General features: G+C 44.1%; 1 protein-coding gene across 2 annotated transcripts in view; it reads left to right on the forward strand.

Annotated features, from left to right (window-relative positions):
* Positions 1-1,155: 1,155 nt before the first annotated feature.
* Positions 1,156-21,422, forward strand: part of LOC146811302 (oocyte-specific histone RNA stem-loop-binding protein 2-like) — a 40,615-nt gene continuing 20,348 nt past the window's right edge. Inside the window, exons 1-4 of one of the 2 annotated variants that reach the window (XM_085618386.1) lie at positions 1,156-1,302; positions 11,897-12,001; positions 12,085-12,168; positions 12,660-12,752. In XM_085618386.1, coding sequence (XP_085474512.1) covers positions 1,253-1,302; positions 11,897-12,001; positions 12,085-12,168; positions 12,660-12,752 — 332 coding nt within the window. In that variant the 5' untranslated portion in view covers positions 1,156-1,252. The remainder of the gene's footprint in view (positions 1,303-11,896; positions 12,002-12,084; positions 12,169-12,659; positions 12,753-21,422) is intronic. The other variant, XM_085618387.1, reaches the window with a different exon arrangement.

Raw genomic sequence — 21,422 nt, forward strand, 5'->3', positions numbered from 1 at the left:
ACGGGGCCTGTTCGGAGTGACAAAGCCTCTTCTCCAATGGCTGGCCAGCATTCAAGAGGCCAGCCAATGGAGAACAGGGGAGAAGAGGGGCGGGTTCAAGCCCCTCTTCCCCAAGTCATTAAATCTCGCGAGCGAGACCTAAAAACAATCCATTTCTTGCTGGACGCGTAACCTCTGGTGAGAAATATAAACACGCAATCAACATCATGATAAGACATCCATTTTGAACAAGATGGTGTTGAGGCCTAGTTAGCCTATTTCATAAAAACTACACAGCATAATGATTGTGTTGCAATTACTCACATGTTGGTATACAAGTATGAATTAAGGTGCAGAGTGACTGAAATGTATGCATATTTTAGTTCAAACGCACAAAAGCTCCTTCATTCATACTGCAGCCCAAAAGAAGGAAATATTGCATAACGAACACTAATCGTTCACTTTGAAACCGCATTCTCTTTGGAATTGTAAAATACCCACACTCGTGATAATATGAAGGACATCGCTGCAGTTATAACAAGAAAAATTGTAATGATTTCCACGACTTAAAACAACTTTTGCAGACTGAAAAACACTTGCATTCTTACCTCACGGCTCGTTGCAAAAAGTAACTCCTCGAAGTCTATTTTTGGTTGCAGGCAGCACAGACAATATGTGTTTATTTTCGGCTACAAAGTAATCAATCTTTACAATAAAGCGTGTTCTCTCAAATTAAAACCGGTTTCGTTGGTCAGCATGCTCCGCAGACTGGGAACACTCAATGAGCTGAAGAACCCCATGGCTCCTTCTATCAGAACGGGTGTTCGATCCCTACTTTCCATCTTCTATTTCTCTGGGTGTACACCGCCAAGTCCTTCTACTGTTTCCATCGCCTATCTTCAGGTGGATGCATTCCAAATGCAATGTCTCCCTGACAGTCGGATCTGTAAAGGTAAGAGCCTGGGGCTCCGGTTTTTCTTGTCACCCGCCCCCTGGCCAATAGACGTGCTTCATAGTCGTCTAATTGCCATGAGGATCGAATGTATTCACCACGTTATTAGCATCCAGGACCACGCCTCTTCCACAGGTCTAATTGCCATGAGGATCGAATGTATTCACCACGTTATTAGCATCCAGGACCACGCCTCTTCCACAATACATAACTTGTCCTCGGGCCGGCTTTAAGTGCAGAGTAGCCCCGCCCACTCATCAAAGGCTATAAAGGTGGGAAAGGTGTCGCTCTTTTCTGGTGCTCGCTGAGCCCGACGGAGATATGGAGCCGGGAGCTGCGGGATGGATGCAGGAGGAGTTACCGGGCTGCAGGTAAACACTCCTACCAAATCCTAGGAGAAAATGATAGTTTCGCCCCTGCTACGACCTGTCATTTCCCGGGTGATACAATGTTTCACGTTGCCGACCTTATCCTTTCGGTTCTGTAGCGAACTACGCTGATCTCTGCAGATAAGTAGCCCAGTTCATACATCTCTTTCCACGCCATAATTCAATAGCATGTAACGGAAACTCCTCCCCTGCGAGTAATGGTCTATCTTGAGTGTAACGCGTCCCCCCCCATCACGTCCCCCTTCCCCCCCCGCGCATCACTCACATGCTCATACCCATCACTGCCGTTTACCCCCCCCCCCCCCCAATATTTCTTATCGTAGGTATATGAAAGTGAAACTAAAGTGGGCACTTTAATCACTGATCTGTGTAGCCTCGTCACTCTACGTACGTTTTAAAAATCAGGAATTTTACCGCAAAAATGCCAATTAACTTTGGTTTAAAAAAAAAAAAAAGTTTTATGTCCCGTGTATATTTCGAAATTGAGTACTTGGCTTCGAAACGACACTAACTGGCAGCTTAAACGAGTGCTTACTGTTTGAACCAATTTATAAACCACTTTCCAATACTTAAATGTGTATTTAAAGCGAATTTCTTGTAGTAATGCGATCTTGGTGTTTCACCTGCTTCCAAGCCCAAACTCCCTTCGCGTGCCCGCTAGATGGAAGGGCTAATGGTGTATTCTTCTCACCCCTTCACAGATAAGTTATTTAGTTACAGCTTCCTGTTGAGCCATTATCACAGTGGGTGCTGGCAGTGGAATGGGGTGTTAACACACTCTGTAGCCCCATTGCAAGGAAATGTTTGTAGATGCACACGACCAGCGCCAGGGCATACCATAGTGAGGCCTCCATCAGCCAAGGTTAACAGCTGTACTTTCTATAAAAATGATGGCGGGAGTGCAGCCCGTGTCCATCTCAGACTTGTGCCCAGATTGTGATCATTTTTGTTAGTTAACCTTCATTGTTTTTCTACAATGAAATAGATGTTGGTTTGGTTTTTTTTGTTCTATTTTTTTTAACAATAGCTTTCAAATTCATTGCATTGGAACATATCGAATTAATTTACTTGGGTGACCGTTTTGATTAGTTGGATCACAGAAACGACAATTAATGGATCTTGCCTTTTAGTTGCGGGTGCAGGGCTATTGACCTTGCCAGTGCTTGTTTTTTTGGGGGGGCACATCCTTTGATTAAAACGATTCCTAGAAGGCTGCCTTTGAATGTACATTTGTGAGGATTAAAGTATGGACGTTTTTTTTTTTTTTTTTTTTTTTTTCCTCTAAAAGTATAAAATAAAATTCTGAGATTGCTGCCATGCGTGAGCAGACACCATAAACCTTTCCCCCCCAAGATATAACAGATTATTTCTGGATGACCACCGATGTGTGCGTATTCCTGCATTTGTATGGCAGCCATCTTAAAATGGTTTTTATGATTTAGTCATAATATACTGTTCCAAGGTGGCAGATGGCCGTGGTAAATATAGGAAATAAAGTGTGTATGTGGATGCAACACAAACTTTAGCAGTGGTAGTTGCAAAAAGAATTTAAACAAGCGTTTGACCCAGAATACATTTGTTTTGGAAAAGGCAGACGTCAACAATAACAGCGCTTCATCAATTATGGCACTCCTAATGGCCTAATCCCAAATACAATTTTCCCCGTAGTCGTTTAGTACACAGAAGAAAGTGATAGTTAAGCTGGTAAATAAGAAAGTCTCTGACACCGAGAATACAACTAACACCTCTTGAGAAAAGAGAGGAGATACGAGGCGCACAGTCTTTTAACAGAGATGATTCAACTTCTGATAAAATGTCCTGTGGGGGCTTTATGCTAATTATACCAAGAAGAGCTGGAACTTGATAGTGAATAAGTAAATCATGAAACCAGGCGTTTAATACCGCTGCTTGGTAACGAAGAGGAGTATAAACCACCAAATATAGTTTCTAAATTTAAGGAGATGAGGAATATTGCATAATTGTAGAAAATGCAGTTGCAAAACAAAATAAACAAGCAGCCGTGCGGCCGCCAAAGTGATCGCGATCAAACATCAAGGCGGCCGTTAAAGTAATTGTGGTCAAGCGCGGCGCGCGCCCGCGCACATGCACTGTAGCTCTAGGCTGGCCTGGTAGCACTTTTTGGAGCCCTCACAAAATGTCTCGCCAGTCCAGCGCATGCGGTGGGTCAGGCGAGACCTAAAAATGTTAAGGAAACAAAGCAAAGGGTTGTTTGATGGTGTGGACCAAAAGACCAGTGACAAGGCCTTGTCAGGCGTGTGCAGCTGCCGGGCCCTCACAAAAAGAAATAAGAGAAAAATAATGGTGGGAAGAGTCAATGAAGTAATGCCCTGTAATGGGTTGCCCAAACTCAAATATTACCCTCAAGTCCGCAGTGGAAAGGGTCAAGCTATCCCATCAATGGTGATAAGAAATTGGTCTGGAGCAGGGCAAATGCAAGTAAGTCATGAGAAAAACGAGTTTGGAAAACTAATTGACCGAGCCATCCTGTTAAAAGGAGCGGGCACAAAGCCACTTCTCCATTTTATGCTTATATAATCCCTTCAGATTAAAGAACAAGTGTTACCACTGTGTCCGATTTTACTTAAGCCCCCCCCCCCCCCAACATATCCAGCTAACGTTTTTTGCTTAATTGGTTTGTGACCTCAGCACCCCATTTGCTTGCACGGACCAGTAAATTAATCTGCTGGAATCAAATCTTTGTATAGATTCTTTCTGTAAAAAGGTTTTTCATTGATTACAAATAGGATTGGGTGGGGGGGGGGGGGTTGTAAACCCTGCACAAAAGCAATCTTATTCAGAGCCAAACGTGGTAACTAAGTGTATCCGTATGAAAACTTTGATTCTTGTTTTGTTGCCCTGTCATTTTGTACTATTATTCCCCCATAATCTGGACTCGATGTAACTGGCATACTGTACTGCTTTGATATGTTTGTAGCTTTAGAACGACTGGTCTGGGCTATTTGTAGTTTATTTTGAGACTCCTTGCGGAAAATTATTTGTTGTCTGTTATAATAATGATAAAAGACGGATGTCACTAGTTAAAATGAGGCAGTTGTTTGGGAGAGAAGTACAAGGCTAATCACTTTGTATAAAACGTAGGTGACGCAACACATTTTGGATGACCACAATCGGTGGATGGGTGAAAGATCTTTGGCTAACAAGGTAGCAGAGTTGTATACCTTGGTTATCCATGTATGCGTGATGCTCATTGAGTGTTGTGGCAAACTAGAGATAATTTGGCTTTACGGGACCTATAGGATGACCTGTTTTTGGCAAGTTTGTTACATCAAGTTCTTGACTGACTTCTAGTGGCAGGCTACTTGAGAATCCGAGTGTACCAATAGGAGATAGATCTGTGAATACTCTATGCGCATATGGTAACAATCATTAAGTGCATCACAGGTATGAGATTGGGTAACCTGAATAGGTGGAGGGAGGGTTTATTGGCAGCGACAAGTAATATAGTAGCAGGGACGAAAGAACCCAATTTGATCTGATAAGTGCAGTTGTCAAAGAAGGAACGGAACCAAGAAAGTATGCTTCCACTTTACCCGCTTTTTGTGATGAAATACTGACTTGTGGTAGATTCCAGTGGTATTGGAGTGCAAGCATGATCTTTGTCCCTGGCACAAATAAATTTGTCCCCCACACCAAGGAGGGTGCCTACATTAAAACAATAAGGACAGAAACACTTAAGTATTGTAGTCTTTTCAGGTTGAATGGATAGTTTTTCTTGTATATATTCTTTACAGCCCTAGTAATGTATTTTAGACCAGACATGGCTCTGTCACTTGTTACTCTTTAGGTATGTTCCCACTTAATTGTGAATGGGTTGTTAACAGCACTTTAGTTTGCCAAATATGACTGTTTGCTATTGAGGTAAGACTGTAGAAGGTGACAGTTTTAGCATTGCAGATATTTTCAGCTTTCTTGAATGAAGATATGATCTTAGTAACATCTGTCTCTGTGGATGCACACCCATTGAAAGGATATCATCTTTGGTAATTCTTATGGGGTTTAGAGTTTGCAGTTCTTTAGGGGAGGTGACACTGCTAGGGCTTCTGTAAATATATTTTGGACTTGGTAAATGCTCTTGGGAGATCTTGAGGTTAAGATATTGGAGGTCTGGAGTAGTTGAGTGAAGAACTTTAAGAAGGTCTTCTAGGTGCTGCTTGATGGTGGTAGTGTAAAGCCAGCTCACTGACTGTGTATCGCTCTCTCAGGAGAATCTAATTCTGAACTATTTGGTTTCGATAGATGTGCCTCTGTTGTCTTGCTTTGCACTCTCAGATAATACAGAATACCACTCTCCCACATGGTGGCTCAAACACGGCGAAGCAATAGACATTACACAACACCCCCTTGAAAGGGATTTAACACTATAAAATGAAGTACATCAGACTGTTTTCCGAATGATGCTTGGGGTTTTATTTATGCAATGCTTTCCCAGATATGGTGGTATCATAGCATTGTAGGACTTGAACACTGGTCTGTGAGACATGTCCCCGAAGATAGGATTAAATTTTTTCAGCCCGCACACAGATGTTAGGGCTTTGGCATTTTGAGCCTCCACATGCGTATGCCACTTTAAAGACTTATGAAACCAGACCACTAGGTATTTGTAATAGTCACAATTTCCAATTTAGATGTGCCCAGGTACCAATTGAACCTCTGATCTCTCTCCCCAAAGCATAAAATCTTAGTTTTATCCATATTTATGGTTAAATGCTTTGCACCACAATATTTACTAAATGCCCCCAACTTCCGCTGCAGACCCAGCTCTGTCTGGTCCAAAATTACTAGGTCATCAGCAAAAAGTAGACTGGATACTTGTTTCCCATTCATTTTTGGGCTTGCACTTCTGTCTACTTCCAAAATCTTTGGCAAATCTGCCAAGAAAATAGCAAAGAGTAAGGGGGCCAATACACAGCCCTGTCTTGGGCCATTGTTGATTGCTATTTTCTGCGTCGGGGATCACACTTTATCTTTAATAACTTGTGCCAAGTTCTGAGTGTTACTCCGGGATTACCAGAAGGAGCCCTTCTGGGATGTCATATTTTTTCAGGGTCTCCCAAAGACGACTCCTGTCAACCAAGTCAAACGCTGCGCGGAAGTCTACAAAGCAAAAATACAACTTCCCTCTTTGCTCCATATACTTCTGGGCCACCGCCCATAGAGCTAAACAGTGGTCGATCGTTGAGTGTCCTTCCTTAAAACCTCCTTGTTCCACTAGCACACTCGACCGCTGATCCGCCCAATCCTTCAAGCTACCCAGGACAATCCTTGAAAATACCTTTTCACCAATATCCAACAAGTTAATCAATCTATAGTTCTTCAGGGCTTTCTTGTCCCCCTTGTGTATTGGTTTAATTATGGACCTCCTCCAATTTTTTGGAATATTACCTAGACTCTAATATAGCTAAAAACACGTGAGATTAAAATTCTGCCCACCAATTTAATTGGGACTTTATTATAACTGCAGGGAGGTTATCAGGGCCTGCTGCCAGGGATAATAACTTTCTTATAGTATCCTTTACGTTCTCTACAGTAAAGAACTTTAAATTCGTCAACCTCCCCACCCCAATGTGTTTGTTTACTTTAAGTGGCCACTGCATTTGTCCCATACAATTCGCCCAAGTACTCTTCCCATGCTGCTACCTCCACTACACAGCTAATGTTCCCAGGTGTCTGTCCGGTGGCTTCCTGTATTAGCTGCCAGAACTGACGTACATTTGTGTTTCTATTGTTTCCAGTAGGCTCTTCCAGGTTTTCTCTTTGTAAATCCTCTTCTGGTTCCTAACTAACATTTTATATTCTTTTTTCAGTTCAAACAAATTTAGCAGCATACTCTGATCAAACCTTGTTCTTAATCTTCTCTCTTCTCTTATTAACCTTTTCATATTCAAACATTCTATATTGTACCACCCAGATCGTCTACCATGGGTTATTTGTTTTTCAATATGATAATTTTTTTAGCTCACCTATGAGGCATTGGACTACATATTTTAATGTTTCTTCTAACCAGGAAACGTGCCCACTTGCAGTTTCCGTGTTTAAAGTCTGTTGGAAGTTAGTCAATTTATCCACATAGTCATCTGTTAGTCTCGTTGTCATACGTTTAGGGTACTCCAATTGTTGTGGAAGTACTATTTCACGGTGACTCATAGACCCCTAAATATTTTAAAGTGCAGGGGGTTACGGTCACTGCCTTCTCTTTGGGAGACCTGGAAACTTTTAACAGTTGCAAAATTCCATGCTTGAATTAACACATAATCGATGGGACACTGCTGCGTGCCTATCTGAAAGGTTTGTTCTGCAGGGCAATCAGTTTTCATCCTACCTTTTAGGCTAAACAAGCTCTTTGACCCCCAAATACTTCCCTGATGTTAAATCTTGTTTGGTTGATGTCTTGAGGAATACACCCAGCATTTCTTTAAACCAAGGATCTCATTTCTTTGGATTCAATTTGTGATTAAAGTCTCCCATCACAGTGATCATATCATTACTATGATTTTCGCACAGTGCATCCACATCTTCCTTAGTGTTCCAACTCCACCTGGGAACCCCATACCATGTATACGTTCACTAGTACCAGATTTTCATACTTCCTGTCTGTGGCCAATAGTGAAACCTTGCAAGCGAGGAGCCATTTACATGTTTGTTTAGTGGTGTCACCTTTTTTGCAATCCTAGTTGAAATTAGGGTCATAAAATTTGATTTCCTTCCTTTTGATATTATTGATGAAGCCTACCTGCCTCAAGTCCTTTGTCCTAATTCCCCTCAGGCTTAGGCATTTGGAGAAAGAATAGAGAAGCTGGGACCAATTTAGCGGTATGATTTTCCTCCATTTTTTTCAACTCCCCTTCTCTACTTCGGATGGCTCAAAATATAACGACATATTACCACTTGATTTTACTTCACTGAGGCTGCTCTTCTCTCTTCCCTGGTTCTTCTTCTTACTGGTTCTTACTTTTGGTAGTTTACCACCCTCACCCACAATCTTAATGTTTCCCCTCAGCCTCTGAAGTTTCTTGCATTTTTTTATCCACATTATCCTTCCTACTAATCTTTCCCATAGTTTTGGGATGCCCCTGTTTTCCTTTCCCTTCGGCCTTTGCCCCCTTTTACTGGCCTCATCAATCCTTCTTTAGCCCTACTTCTCCTAACTGTAGTCTCACTCTCATGAGGGGTTGCACATTGCAACTCCCTTTTACCCCTTTCTTTTCTTATTGCCTTTTGCTTTTCCTGTTTGCACCGACCTTTTTTTATTTTCCTCAGGGGGTTGTGGTGCTTATACCAAGTATATTCACCCCGTCTCTTGATCCGCATTGGGCATCTCGAGATATAAACCTCCTGCACTTTATTTACATGCTCGATGTCCTCCGCACCACCCTGATTCTGGGAAGCTGGGACTGGTTTTACTAGGGACGGCATTGGACCTCTGATCCCTTGCAGTGCCCCCACAACTTTCTGAAACTGAGTTTCATGGGTTTTTTGCTAATTATTTAACATGGTTACTTCTAGCAACCCTTGCAGGTTTTTTTGCAACATTAACATAATTTCCAGCATTGAAGTGGAGGATGTTGCTGAAATGTCTGTCCAGTGTAGTATTGCGTGGTGATTTTTATGTCGACTCTATTCCGTGGTTTATTTTCTGTCCCATGTGCATGTCTGATTTTAGCTTCACGGGTCCAAATCAGAATCGGCTCTCGGGCAGGTCCTCAATTTTAAGTGTTACCATTTAGCTGTACTGACTACTGCGCCCATCCACAGGCTTGATGCAACTAAAGATGTGACAGCTATTTAATAGTTATAGGGCCCAAGCATTGTTACCGCCACTCTGAGCTGGGGTGGCATCCATGAATGGAACACTTTGCCTCTAATTGTAAGATCTTTCGCATGAGTGGACTGGACATGAGGGTTTTGGATGCCCTGCTGATGGAGGGATGGTGGTCCTAAAGTTGTGTGTAGACCCAAGAAGGTGGGTTGCCATGGTTTGTATAGATATTATTATTCTGCTTTCTCAGCTGGTTCAGACCATTTGCAGCCAGTTTAGCCTGTGCCCTGCAAGCAATCGTTACCTTGATGGTGGCAAAGTTCATGACCACTGCATGTAGGCGAGTATGTGCTTGGTGTTTCCGACCCTCTGAGGTCCGATATCCAGCAACAAGTACCCAATCCTGAGTAAGGCATAGAGTTCAATCTGTCGACCCCTTACAAAATGACAGGATGCGGACCATCACCGTAAAGATGAACTGCGCTTAAACTGAGATGTCCTTTACCCTATTCGTCACCACATCCCCAATGAAATGTGCCTCTCCACTTGAGTTGCTGGCCGGGTCCCCTCAACTGGCACCCAGGATAAAAGCGGACCATATATAGGAAAAACATGGTAATCTAGCCTTTGATGCAAGTTCTATACCCAGCCAGAGAAGGGCAGCACTGCTGGTGGATCATTTGGTGGTTCCTCCTCAGTCTGACCACACTTTGCAGAGTAGCTTGAATTGCTATGAACTAAAATAAAGATTATGGTAGACTTGCTTCTGTGACATAATTGCTGTATGTCCTGTTGTGGGGGAATGTTCTGCGTGAGTTTGATTAAACTGGGCACTCCCACGACAGCCAAATATTCCTGCTTTCCTCCAGCCTGACTGCTTTTCAAAAGAATGCATGCATGTGGAGTTGATTGATAACTTACATGCTACCGAATGCTATTGTGCAAAATGCTCCCATAGAACATTAAAAAACCCTTTCCTGTATTCCAGAGTCCTGTACACCTGGCACCTATAGTTTGAATTCTCCTGCCCATGCACACCAGGTAGTCTTATTGTTGAAATGCTGTTGAACATATCTTGGTTCCAGGCGTTAGACCCTTCTATACCATGTTTTTGAACTTTTCATTGTGTATTTAGCAAGTGCACCATCACCTGTAAGGGTACCCTGGCAGCATGTTCCTAGCCTTGTTTATTGTAGATTGGTATATTGAATTTGTGAAACGTGAATTATTTCTTAACATTTTATCATATTAATAGTGGATGAACTTTAGAATTATTCCATCCTAGAGTTGAGTGTTGGACCTTTCTTCCTAATACCACCCTTCAGCAGAAAGACTTGATTTTCACCTTGGTTACCCGGTGTAGATTCTGAGATGTGGGTTGTGGCATTCAGTGACCTTTTACATTCTGGGGTGTAACATGTTCTGATTTCTGTTCAATTCCTCAAGACCCATAGAATTGAGCTGCCCACAATTCATAAGTCTGATCAGTTTTGTGCCAGTCCTGGTCAGAGTATGTTATTTGAACCACACACTGCCTGCTAGGCAGCATCTCATAAAGGAGCGGGGAGGCTATCTGATTAGTATGAACAAAGGACAACTTGCAGTAACACATCCGGATCTGTAGCCATGTCTTTTTTCCCAAATAAATGCACTCCATCTAAATTGATTTAAAGCTGGTATTCTAAATTTTACCAGAGAACAGGCTAGTTTTTAGGACCATATTAAAGTGGATACATTAGTTGCATATTATAGCTCCTGGAGGCATGACGACCTGGTTGAACCAGTAAAGTTAAACATGTGCATGCACACGTACCCCACATAAGTACACAAGGATAGGGAAGGAATTATGCCTTCCTTCAAAATGTGCCCAGCTCCCTATGCATGCTCGTTAAATTTAAATTCTCCTAACACTTTAAGGGTATTACACTTTCTTTAATGCCTTCCCAGTTCCAAATCTGGTAGTCCATTACTTGGTGACTTTGCATGCAACCTAAATTAATCTCCTAAACTTGGCATCCCAAGTATATAAGCAAACCTAGCTATATGACTGATAGCTTTGCTACCATGTGCACTTGGTTCCTTCAGTAAAATATTCAGATAATGACGTACTCCGTCCTCATCCCACAGCTCAAATTGTCATGTCTCACCATTGCTTTAATGTAATCTGCCTGCTGCGAATGGTATGAATAGTGTTATGTATATGACTACTTCTAGTCAAAAAGCAAATTTGGATGGCCAAATTTAGGGTCTACTAGCAACCTGCATATTATACAGAAATTTATTATATTGGTCAAACTGTCATTATGGTCCAGGATTGCTGAGCACCTTGGTCAGACTGTGCAAGTGTGCTAATGGGCTGTGGGGGAAAGTTGTTGAATGTCTGTGTGCAGAGGAATGAGGGACTGCTGCACAGAGGGTTGGGAGACATGTCCTTAACAATTTGATGTAGGGAAATTTGCCGTATGCAGCATGGTTAGATAGTACAATGGGGGTGATACAATACTGGGTAGAGTAGGATTTTTAGTGTGAAGTTGCTGGTGTAATGGAGTCCTATGTAGATTCTGATTCTTACAGTATATGTACTTTTTAGGCTTCTACAAGATTCAAGTAGATGAGCATGTTATTAATTGTGTGGGCGCACAGGCATGCAATGGGTGTTTTTTATAGGCTGGTGTAATGTCAGGGATGAAGGGCATGGAGGTGTGATAATTTAATGGATGTTGAATAATTACTTGTAAGGTCACTGTTGGCTCTTCCCTCTTACTGGTCTCCTCTTAGTCTTCCTCAGGAACCTATGCAGCAGATGGGCACCCTGCCTGCGGCCCTGCTCCCTGAGCCCTGGATGCTGGTGGAGTACAGCTCTGCTCTGGAGGAGTTACTTGGGTAAGAAATTTAATTGGTGGTGTTGGCTGGGCGTTTTAGTTTGTCCCAGCACATGTTTAACATGCTGAAATGTTTCTCCGCAGTGTGAACAGCAGGTCTCGTATTCTTTCCTCCGATTTGACCCTCTCCGAAGATGTGAACCCTGAGGACAGGATCCCTATGCAAAGGTTTTTACCATGTTTTTGAAATGAGTTCTCCTTGCACGCAAGACGTATACCGTAGGAGGCCTTGTATGGATATTCGGCCTGTAAGTGCCCTTTTGAGTGGCCCGATGGTTATCTAGGGCACAATTCTGCATAAGAAAAGCAGATCACTGCTTAAAAAGGTACTACAATTGAGATGATTGCAAATGACCTGGGTAATCTAGGTTTCTTTTTGCTTCCCAGAAATGTGGGATATGGCAAAGCATGTTTAGGAGGAATAGTACTGTAAATGTGCTGTGGCAGCATGGGTCAGGCCCGAGGCATGCTGTGTTTGTGATGCAGTTTCGGAGTCGGGGTGTCTGCTGTTGCATGCTTTATGGGTAGGGGTTCTAGGAGAGGAGGAACTGGACCTGTAGCAGTCTGGGAAAGTAGTGAAAACTGCAGGCTTAGTCGAGCACTCCTTGGTCATGTGAATCATTTTGTTCTGGCCTTCAATGCTTTCGTTTTGATTGCAGGCCCTGGATGCCCGAGCCAATACCCCCTGGCATGGTCAGTGTTGCAGTGTCCACAGAGCCAGACCTGAATTGTGGACGGAATATCTGCTACAGGTAAGCTCTGGGTTCTTTGTACAGCTCTTAGGGTTGAAGAGGTGTTTGAAGGTCCCTTGGGCAGGGGTCATGTGTAGGTACTTGTGGGCAGATAATGTGCTCTGCTTAATAGCCATTTAGGCCATGAAGACTGCAAAGGTGAGAGCCAAACAACCAAAGTATTGTACTCAAAGACCTGATGGGTCATGAACAAACATGTTTGAGCCTTCAGGTGATCACAGGGTCAGAATTGGGTGTGGAGGGTAGAAAGTGTGTTTTTTTTTTTTTTAACAGAACTTCTGTAGCATACATAAAGGTTCTGTTTGGTTTGCTTGGTGCCAGGTACCAACTAAGATTACAGTAACTATAGCATTCTCATGGATTCCACAGTACAGATGGTATAGTTATTTGCTGATGAGGTTTACAATACATGAGATCACATCTTTTACCAGGGGATCCTTTGTTTTCTTTAACCCTTGTATTTTCAGGTTTGCCTTTTACCTGGAGAATTTGCTGTTCTTGTTGCCTTTTCTATTTTGAGACAAGTCTAGTTCCCCCTTGAAGGACTATAACTTAATGAGATTGTACGTTGCACTCTTTATTTCTTATTTTGCACTTAATGAGTATACTATTGGGCAGCGTCAAGCTGAACCTTCAAATGGCCTGACTGACCTAAACTATCTTCCAGTACAACCTACTTCCCAAGTGTCTGAGTTTTGGAGAGATACATTACACTATCTTTGTTGGAGCACAGACCGGCATGAAAAATAGATGTGCTCATTTGATAAAGCCACATTCAGAAGCATCATTTTGGTATGCTACATGCTTTCAGTGGTCCCTGTCACCTTGGTGATGAACATGCAATTCCTGTGAAGTTATATAATCTGAGTGCCCTTTTATTTCAAAGACATTTTGGAAACTGTCAGTGAGGGCTCTCTTCAAGGAGGTACATAGCTTGTTTCTGTTCTACCAAGAAGGGCCAATCCGCAGGATCAGAGGAAGTCAAAACGGATTCCGCAATGAATTCCACCAAAGTTGCTCACTTAACTTAGAGTAATAATGTGACCATCGACTAGTACCTACAGTCAGTAAAACAGTATGTTTGTGGCACCTAAATTTGCTGAACAGAAGCAAGCAAATATTAAGATCTTACTCAAATAGCCAAATCTTTTCTTTGAAAAAGATAACGTAAAGGAAGCACTCTAAAATGAGTTAAAATATGCTTTACTTAAGAATGCTTCTTAAATAAGTTTTCTAAAAAGGAACAAAGAGTGAGCTTGTGCTCTAAAATGACCATAGTGTGACTGAAAAAATAAGCTACTTGAAAGTAAGGTAGTCTTATATGATTTTGAACAATAGAAATAATACATGTATACAGAACATATTGTGACCCATTTAATACATACCATTCTGTCAATAGCAGGAATGGAACAGAAGTGTTTCTCAAAGTTAAACTTATTCTCTTGCTTTCCGGCCACGCACTGTGTGTGTGTATATGTGTATATGTGTATATGTGTATATGTGTATATGTGTATATGTGTATATGTGTATATGTGTATATGTGTATATGTGTATATGTGTATATGTGTATATGTGTATATGTGTATATATCTATTTTTTTTTTTTTAATGGAAAAAAACCCCATAGGTTTTAGGCAAAGTTATAGTTAGTTGGACATTTCACTCGTACAAAACCAGAGAAATTCCCCCGATAGTTAGTTCAGTTAACAAGAACTCGCACCACCGCAATGCACTGCTGACGACATCACATATTACATCACTCATGACATGGTCAGTGACATCCCTGATCTCTCAAATGACATCACTGATGACCTTATCCATGTGATAATTTCATGCATCTTCTCACGCCCTAATATAACCCACTCTAAATTACAGACTGCCATTCTCAAAACCATACACTCCAACACGAATAACTACATACCCCCTCACTGATTCTTAGATGTGTACAAACATCCACTCACTCACCCGTACAGTCACTCATACTTGCGGTCATTCAGTACAGGACTATCATATGCACTCGTACACCTGTATAGACCCCCACACACCGCCACTCATCAATAGAGGTACTCGCACACCTAGTCAGTCATGCAAATAATTAATCACACTCCCATTTACTCACCTATAGTTATACTCTCACCAGCTCACTTACTCATACATATGAATGTATTTCATACTTGTAAAGCACACTGTAACCCTACAGGCATCCTGGCGCTGCAGTAAAACACTCTACTACCATGCTTCCTAGCTAGCTAATTGATATGCTAAGCCTGCACTCTAGGGAAAAGCCAAGTTTTAATTTTTCCCCTGAACTTCATTAGATCTTGTATCTGTCTTAGCTCAACTGGCAGACTATTCCAAAGACGTGCTGCCGCATAGCTAAAGGCTCTTCCGCCTGATTTAGCTTTCTTAATCTTTGGTATATTAACCAGCCTAGTCGAGGAGGACCGAAGGCTGTGGGTTGGATTATACCAGTTGAACTTAGATTGCATCGGTATCGGTCCCATCCCATGCAAGGCTTTGATGACCATGCACAGTGATTTAAATGGTATCCTCTGGAATACCGGAAGCCAGTGTAGCTCCGTCAATGCCAGGGATGTAGATGACTGTCGTGGTCTGGCTAGGGCCAGTTTAGCTGCTACCATCTGGACTCTCGGGAGACTCCCAAACCGGTATCTAGGGGATTCCAGCAGTAGCGCATTACCATAGTCTTGGCGACTCAGAATGACGCTCCTTATTACAAGTGCTCGTACCTGATATGGGAGTAGTGGGAGGATCTTCCGAAGGACCCTAATAAGCGAAAAACTACTTCCCACAATTCTGTTGACTTTACTTTCAAGGTTCAGTTTATCATTAAAACTAACCCCGAGATTGCAGACCGTCGAGACGGGTAGCAGAGGTGTCTGTGGGAAATGGGCCAGAATCCTGAGGGGGGAGAGCATGTAACTTTTCCTGCTGCACAGCACAGGATCTCAGCTTTTTTGCAAATTAAACTGCAAGGAATTGTTTTTCAGCCGGTGCACCGTTTCTAGCATACAGGCATGAAATTTTCCAGAGAGACCGCTTGGTCTCCCTCCGGTGATACAATGAGCTGAATATCGTCAGCATAGTTTACCAAGCTGACCCCATATGATTTAATAATCGCGATCAGGGGGCTCATGTAGGTATTAAAAAAATATCTGGCTGACTGCTGAGCCCTGGGGAACCCCATGCCTAATCTCCGCAAACTATGACCGATAGGGGTGGAGGGCCTCTGCCTGATGTCTAGATGTCAGATATGATTGAAACCACTCCAATGCTACACCTCCCACCCCAACTGTTTCCAGCCTGGCCAAGAAGACTGTGTGGTTGACTGTATCGAATGCGGCAGACGGGTCCAGTAAAATCAGTATGGCCGATTGTCCCCTGTCTGCTCTCATTCGAAGTTCTTTCAAAACAGTCACCAGCGCTGTCTGTCCCATGACCAGGGCGAAACCCAAACTGTACATCTTCAAGCTTGTTGTTATCCTCCAAATACTGTGAAAGTGCTCTGCTCACCACCTGCTCTAAGATCTTTACTGGGTAGGGGAGGAGGGATATAGGTCAGTAATTTTTAGGGCATGCTGGATCAAGTGTAGGTTTTTTCAGCAGAGGTGTAATTACTGCTTGTTTCCAGCTCGCCGGGACCTGTCCACTGCTCAGTGATTGGTTACACAGCTGTCGGAGTATTGGAAATAGTTCGCCTCCCAGCGCCTTCAAGTTTTGGGAGGGAAGGGGTCCAAAGGCGATCCCGAAGAAACTCCTAGGGCTATCTTGTTGAACTCCTCCTCAGAGGGGAGCTAAAAATGATCCAAATTGACCACCTGGTCTTCCGACTCTGCTTCCCCTTTCCAACTCTTTTGCTTACTCGTTGATGGTTGCCCCTCGGTCTTGCCAGATATGACCGTAGCGTCAATTTCCAGCCCATCTATGATTTTCTGTATTTTTTCATTGAAAAAGGTAGCTAGTTTATTACAAATACTAGCACATTCTTACTCTTACACGATCGCTGATAAAAGCACACACTCATCCATACAGCCACTCTCTCACTCACTTATACTCATTTAAATACTCTAACGCACATATATACTGCCTTTCACATATGTAGTTACTCACACATGTACCACTGAGATACATTCACTAACACACCCATACACACTCACCCACCCATACAGTCCATCACAGATGCGCTCTTGCAACCATGCACCCAGTGAATCACCCACTCACACATCTATGCAGTCACACACACACCCCACCCACACAAACACTCAGGCACCCATACAGATACTCAGGCAACCAATCAATAACCCATATAGACACTCATTTAGCTACTGACCAACCCATGCAGCAGCTTATACAACAGACAGACTGATACAGACATTCACACAGTTTAGTCACTAACCCATGCATTCAGTAAGACACATGTAATCACTCACTTAAACAGTCAGTCACGCACCTACTAAATCCAACATCCAGACACTTATACACCCACTCATTCTTCAATACGCCTTTCCCTATATATATTCAACATATTTAAACTTTACAGAAAGTCACTGGATGATGTCATCAATGATGTCACTGACCATGTCATGAGTGATGTAATATGTGACGTCATCAGCAGTGCATTGCGGGGGCGCGAGTTGTAGTTAGCTGAACGAACTATAACAGGGGAATTTCTCTGGTTTTGTTCAAGTGAAATGTCCAACTAACTAGAACTTTCCCTAAAACCTATGTTTTTGTCAGTGAATTTCAAAGGTTTTTTAAATGCCAGTTTCTAACTATGCCTACAGAGGTAGGACATGTGAAGAAAGAAGAAAAAACGCACAGAAAGAAGCCAAAGAAATGCAGAAAGAAGCAACAGAAGTCCACGAAGGAAAGTGCAGGAAGATGCAAGACCTGTGCAGAAAGAACCAACAGAGGAGCAGAAAGAGGCCTTGTTGCAAAATCATCCTGTGCCCACAACTTTTTCATATGGGTACTGGTGGAAACTGACTGACTAACCAGGCCTAGAGCCAGTGCTATGCTAAGACACTTGGAATACAGTGAAAACACCTACATACACTAGGGAACACTATGCGTTGGGGTACCCCTGTGATTAGCATGACCTCCTCTGTAAGGCCCTAGTACATAATGGGGCAGGGGGATTAAAACTAGCTCATAAAACGTGCTACGGGGCGCGTTTGCACAGTGTTGAAGGGGGGGGGCGGGCCTGAGGTGACGTGTGCAAACACGCCCTGTGGCAGTTTTAAGTTGGGAGATTAAGTTGCCTTGATCCCGACGGTCCCTGGGTGTAGGAGAGTAGGATCTGCACTTATGTTGCCCCCACTTTTTTTTCTGATGATTACACTGGTTTCTGGCTATAGTCTGGCTGGGACCTTGCTAATCCGGGCCCCAGCCTCTCTGCTCTTTCTAAACAACTTGGAGTGCATATTGGGTGCACTAGTGATTGGATACTGTGGTACCTTATGAGCCCCTAGTATATGGTACCAAGGGCATAGGTACTTCACAGGCCTACCAGGGGCTAAAGCATGTATTATGCCACCCCTGGGAAGCAGACTAAATCTGACACCACAGGCCTGCTACTGCAGCCTGGGTGAGGTAGGGTTAGCACTCCTCACTGAGGTATAGGTTCCCACTATATAAACATATAAACCCATCAGTCACCCCAAAGGCAGGCCCTATCAATCCTGAGGGCAGGGTGCTTGGTTTCCATGTGAGGGGGTACCTCTGCCTGAGCAGGGCCCCTTTGCAGCTCTGAGTCCATTCTCTGTAGCTGTTTGTGGATGCGGTTAAACCATATACTCTTAAGTGCATTATAACCAAGCGGTAAATGCTAACTTTGGGATGGCTGCATCAAAACATGTCGTGTTTGGTGTCAAATGCCTTGGAATCATACCCCCACACCAGTAACTGGTTTGGAAGTATGATCCCACCCTTCTAGAGGGATAGACATGTACCCACTGTGGAAACACGGTAGAATCCTGAAGAGCCCTGGCATCACAAAATGGATGCCACCAGCACACACTGGGCTACCCTCCTGCTGCTGACCGAAACTCGCAGTGAAGGAGGCCCAACAATAGGCATCCTGTCACAGGGAGGTGTAACTACCTTCCAGACAGGATTTAGTGTATTGGGGCTGGGTGGGTGCACTCCTAGAGTGCTTTGAAGTCCTGCACTGGGGGAGCAGTAGGCTCCTCTGTGCATATGCCAGCTCAAACCGGTTCAGGGGCTACCAGCCCCTGCTCTGGCGTGAAACTGGATAAAGGGAAGTGGGTGTAGCCACCCGCTCCCCTGACCCTCCCATTGGAGGGGTCATAGAGCTAGTCCCTCCCTTCCTTGCAGTATAAGTTAGGGAACCCTTGCCATTGCAAACTAGATATCCCTGGACGATGCTCTGAAGAAGAATCCTGGACCTTCGATGTTCTACCTTTTTAAGACTGAAGAATCTCTCTTGGAGTCGAGGAGTGACTCCCCTGCTTGGCAGGCACCAAAACTTTGCATCAATGGTCGCAAGCTTTCCCGCTCCGGACGGAGTCCGAAGTCCCTGCAGCCCCGGAAGTGGATTTCCTGGCTTCTTCAAGACCATCGTGAGTCCCAGCTAAGCTGAGGCAAGTGGACCCCACGAGTGATGGGAACTGCAATACCTGGGTACCGGGCACTATTTTCGAGTGCAACCCCTTCACGACATTCTACGAACTTGTGCATTGGAACACGTGTGGTCCAAGCCTCCAGCAGGATTTCCCTCAAATCAGAGGCCTACCTTGTCCCGAGTGACCGTGGGCTCCTGTTGAGTGAATCCTCCCGAGGTGTCTTCGCGATCCCTTGCCGGTTGGCTTGTGGGTCCCCAGAAGACTTATCTACTGAACCAATGGGCTCCCCTGGTTGCTCCAGGTCTGCCCTGACTTACCCTCACTGGCCGAGTCCCTCAGACCTTGCTGGTCTGCACCGCTGACTTGCTTCACTTTCCACGAGACTTGCTGTTGCCAAGGCTTGTTTGCTCCAATCTGGTTGCCGACACCTCAGTATGCTGCAGACTTTGTGGAACATGCCGAATCCAGCTCCTGGTCATTGTCGACGCCTCCTGGACCTCGTGGCTGAAGAGTCAAGACACCCGTGATCACCTGAAATCACCCGACTACTATGGGCATCCAGCTTCCTGGGCCCGGGTCACTGGCAAGTGACTTTGAACACTGTCTCCTCTGCTTTCAGGTCTTCTTTCTTCTGAATCCAGCCTTTGATTCCACCCGACACTTCTCCTGTCTTCACAAGCAGCAAGTCGTCTTTGGCTCCCATTGAAAACTACGCCGCGACCAGACACCAAAAGACACCTATGCACCTGGCTTCCCTGGTTGAGGTAATTCTAGCACTACGGTGTTCCTGTGTGTGTTGGCTCTAGAACTACTTACCCTGTAGGTGACTTGCTTGTAGACTCTCCCGAAATATCCTAAAGCTTTAAAATTCCAACCGCGACTCGCTCCATTGAAGTCTATTGGGATCTGCTGCTTTGTTCTCACACTTCATGCGTCTCCCGTGGGTCCTTTACTTGCCTAACTTGGGTGGATTAGTGAGGCCCCAGTGCTTCTGAAGGCCCTAGCCCTTGTCTCTTCTCAAGTCGATATTAAACCTCTTTTTTAGTATATGGTCTGGTACGCCCCTAGGGCGCCAGACATATTTGTGCTTAACTTGTTGTGAAATGTTGATTTGTGCATATGTCCTTGACTTCTAATCTCAAAGAGATTAGTAGAGTGTGTTAGAAATAAATACATATATATCTTGTATAAATACCTGTGTGGTGTCCTTTCATTTAGTAATTCAAGAGATTATAAGGTAAAACAAGCTGCTTTACATTCCTCTAAAGACTTAGCCTGAAGGCTGCTCTCCACAGCTACCATTAGGATAGCTTTCTTAAAAAGGTTGTCTTAAACCTATCTACCATAAGAGTCGAATTGTACTGGTGCAGAAATTGAGGGGACAGAGTTCAGAGTCCCTTGCCAGTGACCGGTGGCCAGCAAGATGGATGACCACAGCTGTCTCGTCTCTTCAGGTCGATGATGGTGTTTTGTCTCTTAGCTCACGAGGTCCAGGAGAGATCAACGATGACCAGCAGCTGGATTCGGAGGTTCCCACGACGTCTGCAGCGGATGACGGTGTCGGCACCCGGATTGGAGCCAACAAGACTTGGCAACTGCAAGTCTCGTGTGGAGTGAAGATTGGCAATGGTGCAGACCAGCGAGGTCTGATGGACTTACCCAGCGAGGGTAAGTGAGGGCAGGCCCAGAGCAACCAGGCAAGCCCTTCAAGTCGATGTGAAAGTCTTCAGGTGAGTTACTAACCAACGGGCAAGCAATCTCGAAGACGCCTTTGCAGGAAAAGTTCCACAGGAGCCCACGGTCACTCGGGATGGGGTAGGCCGCTGATTTTTGGTACTAGACCTGCTAGGGACTTGGACAAAAAATGGTCCAAAGCACAAGTTCGTAGATCGTAGATTAGGGCTTGCACTCAAAATCAGTGCACGGTTCCCTGGTATTGCTGTTCCTCGTCACTCATGGGGTCCAGAAGCCACAGCTTCGCTGGGGACTCAAAATGGCCGTCAAGAGGTCAGGAAATCCGCTTCAGGGGATGCAGGGACTTCGGACTCCGGCGGGAGCGGTGAAGT

This window comes from Triturus cristatus, chromosome 7 (genome assembly GCF_964204655.1).
Source record: "Triturus cristatus chromosome 7, aTriCri1.1, whole genome shotgun sequence".
NCBI classification, from domain to species: Eukaryota; Metazoa; Chordata; class Amphibia; order Caudata; family Salamandridae; genus Triturus; species Triturus cristatus.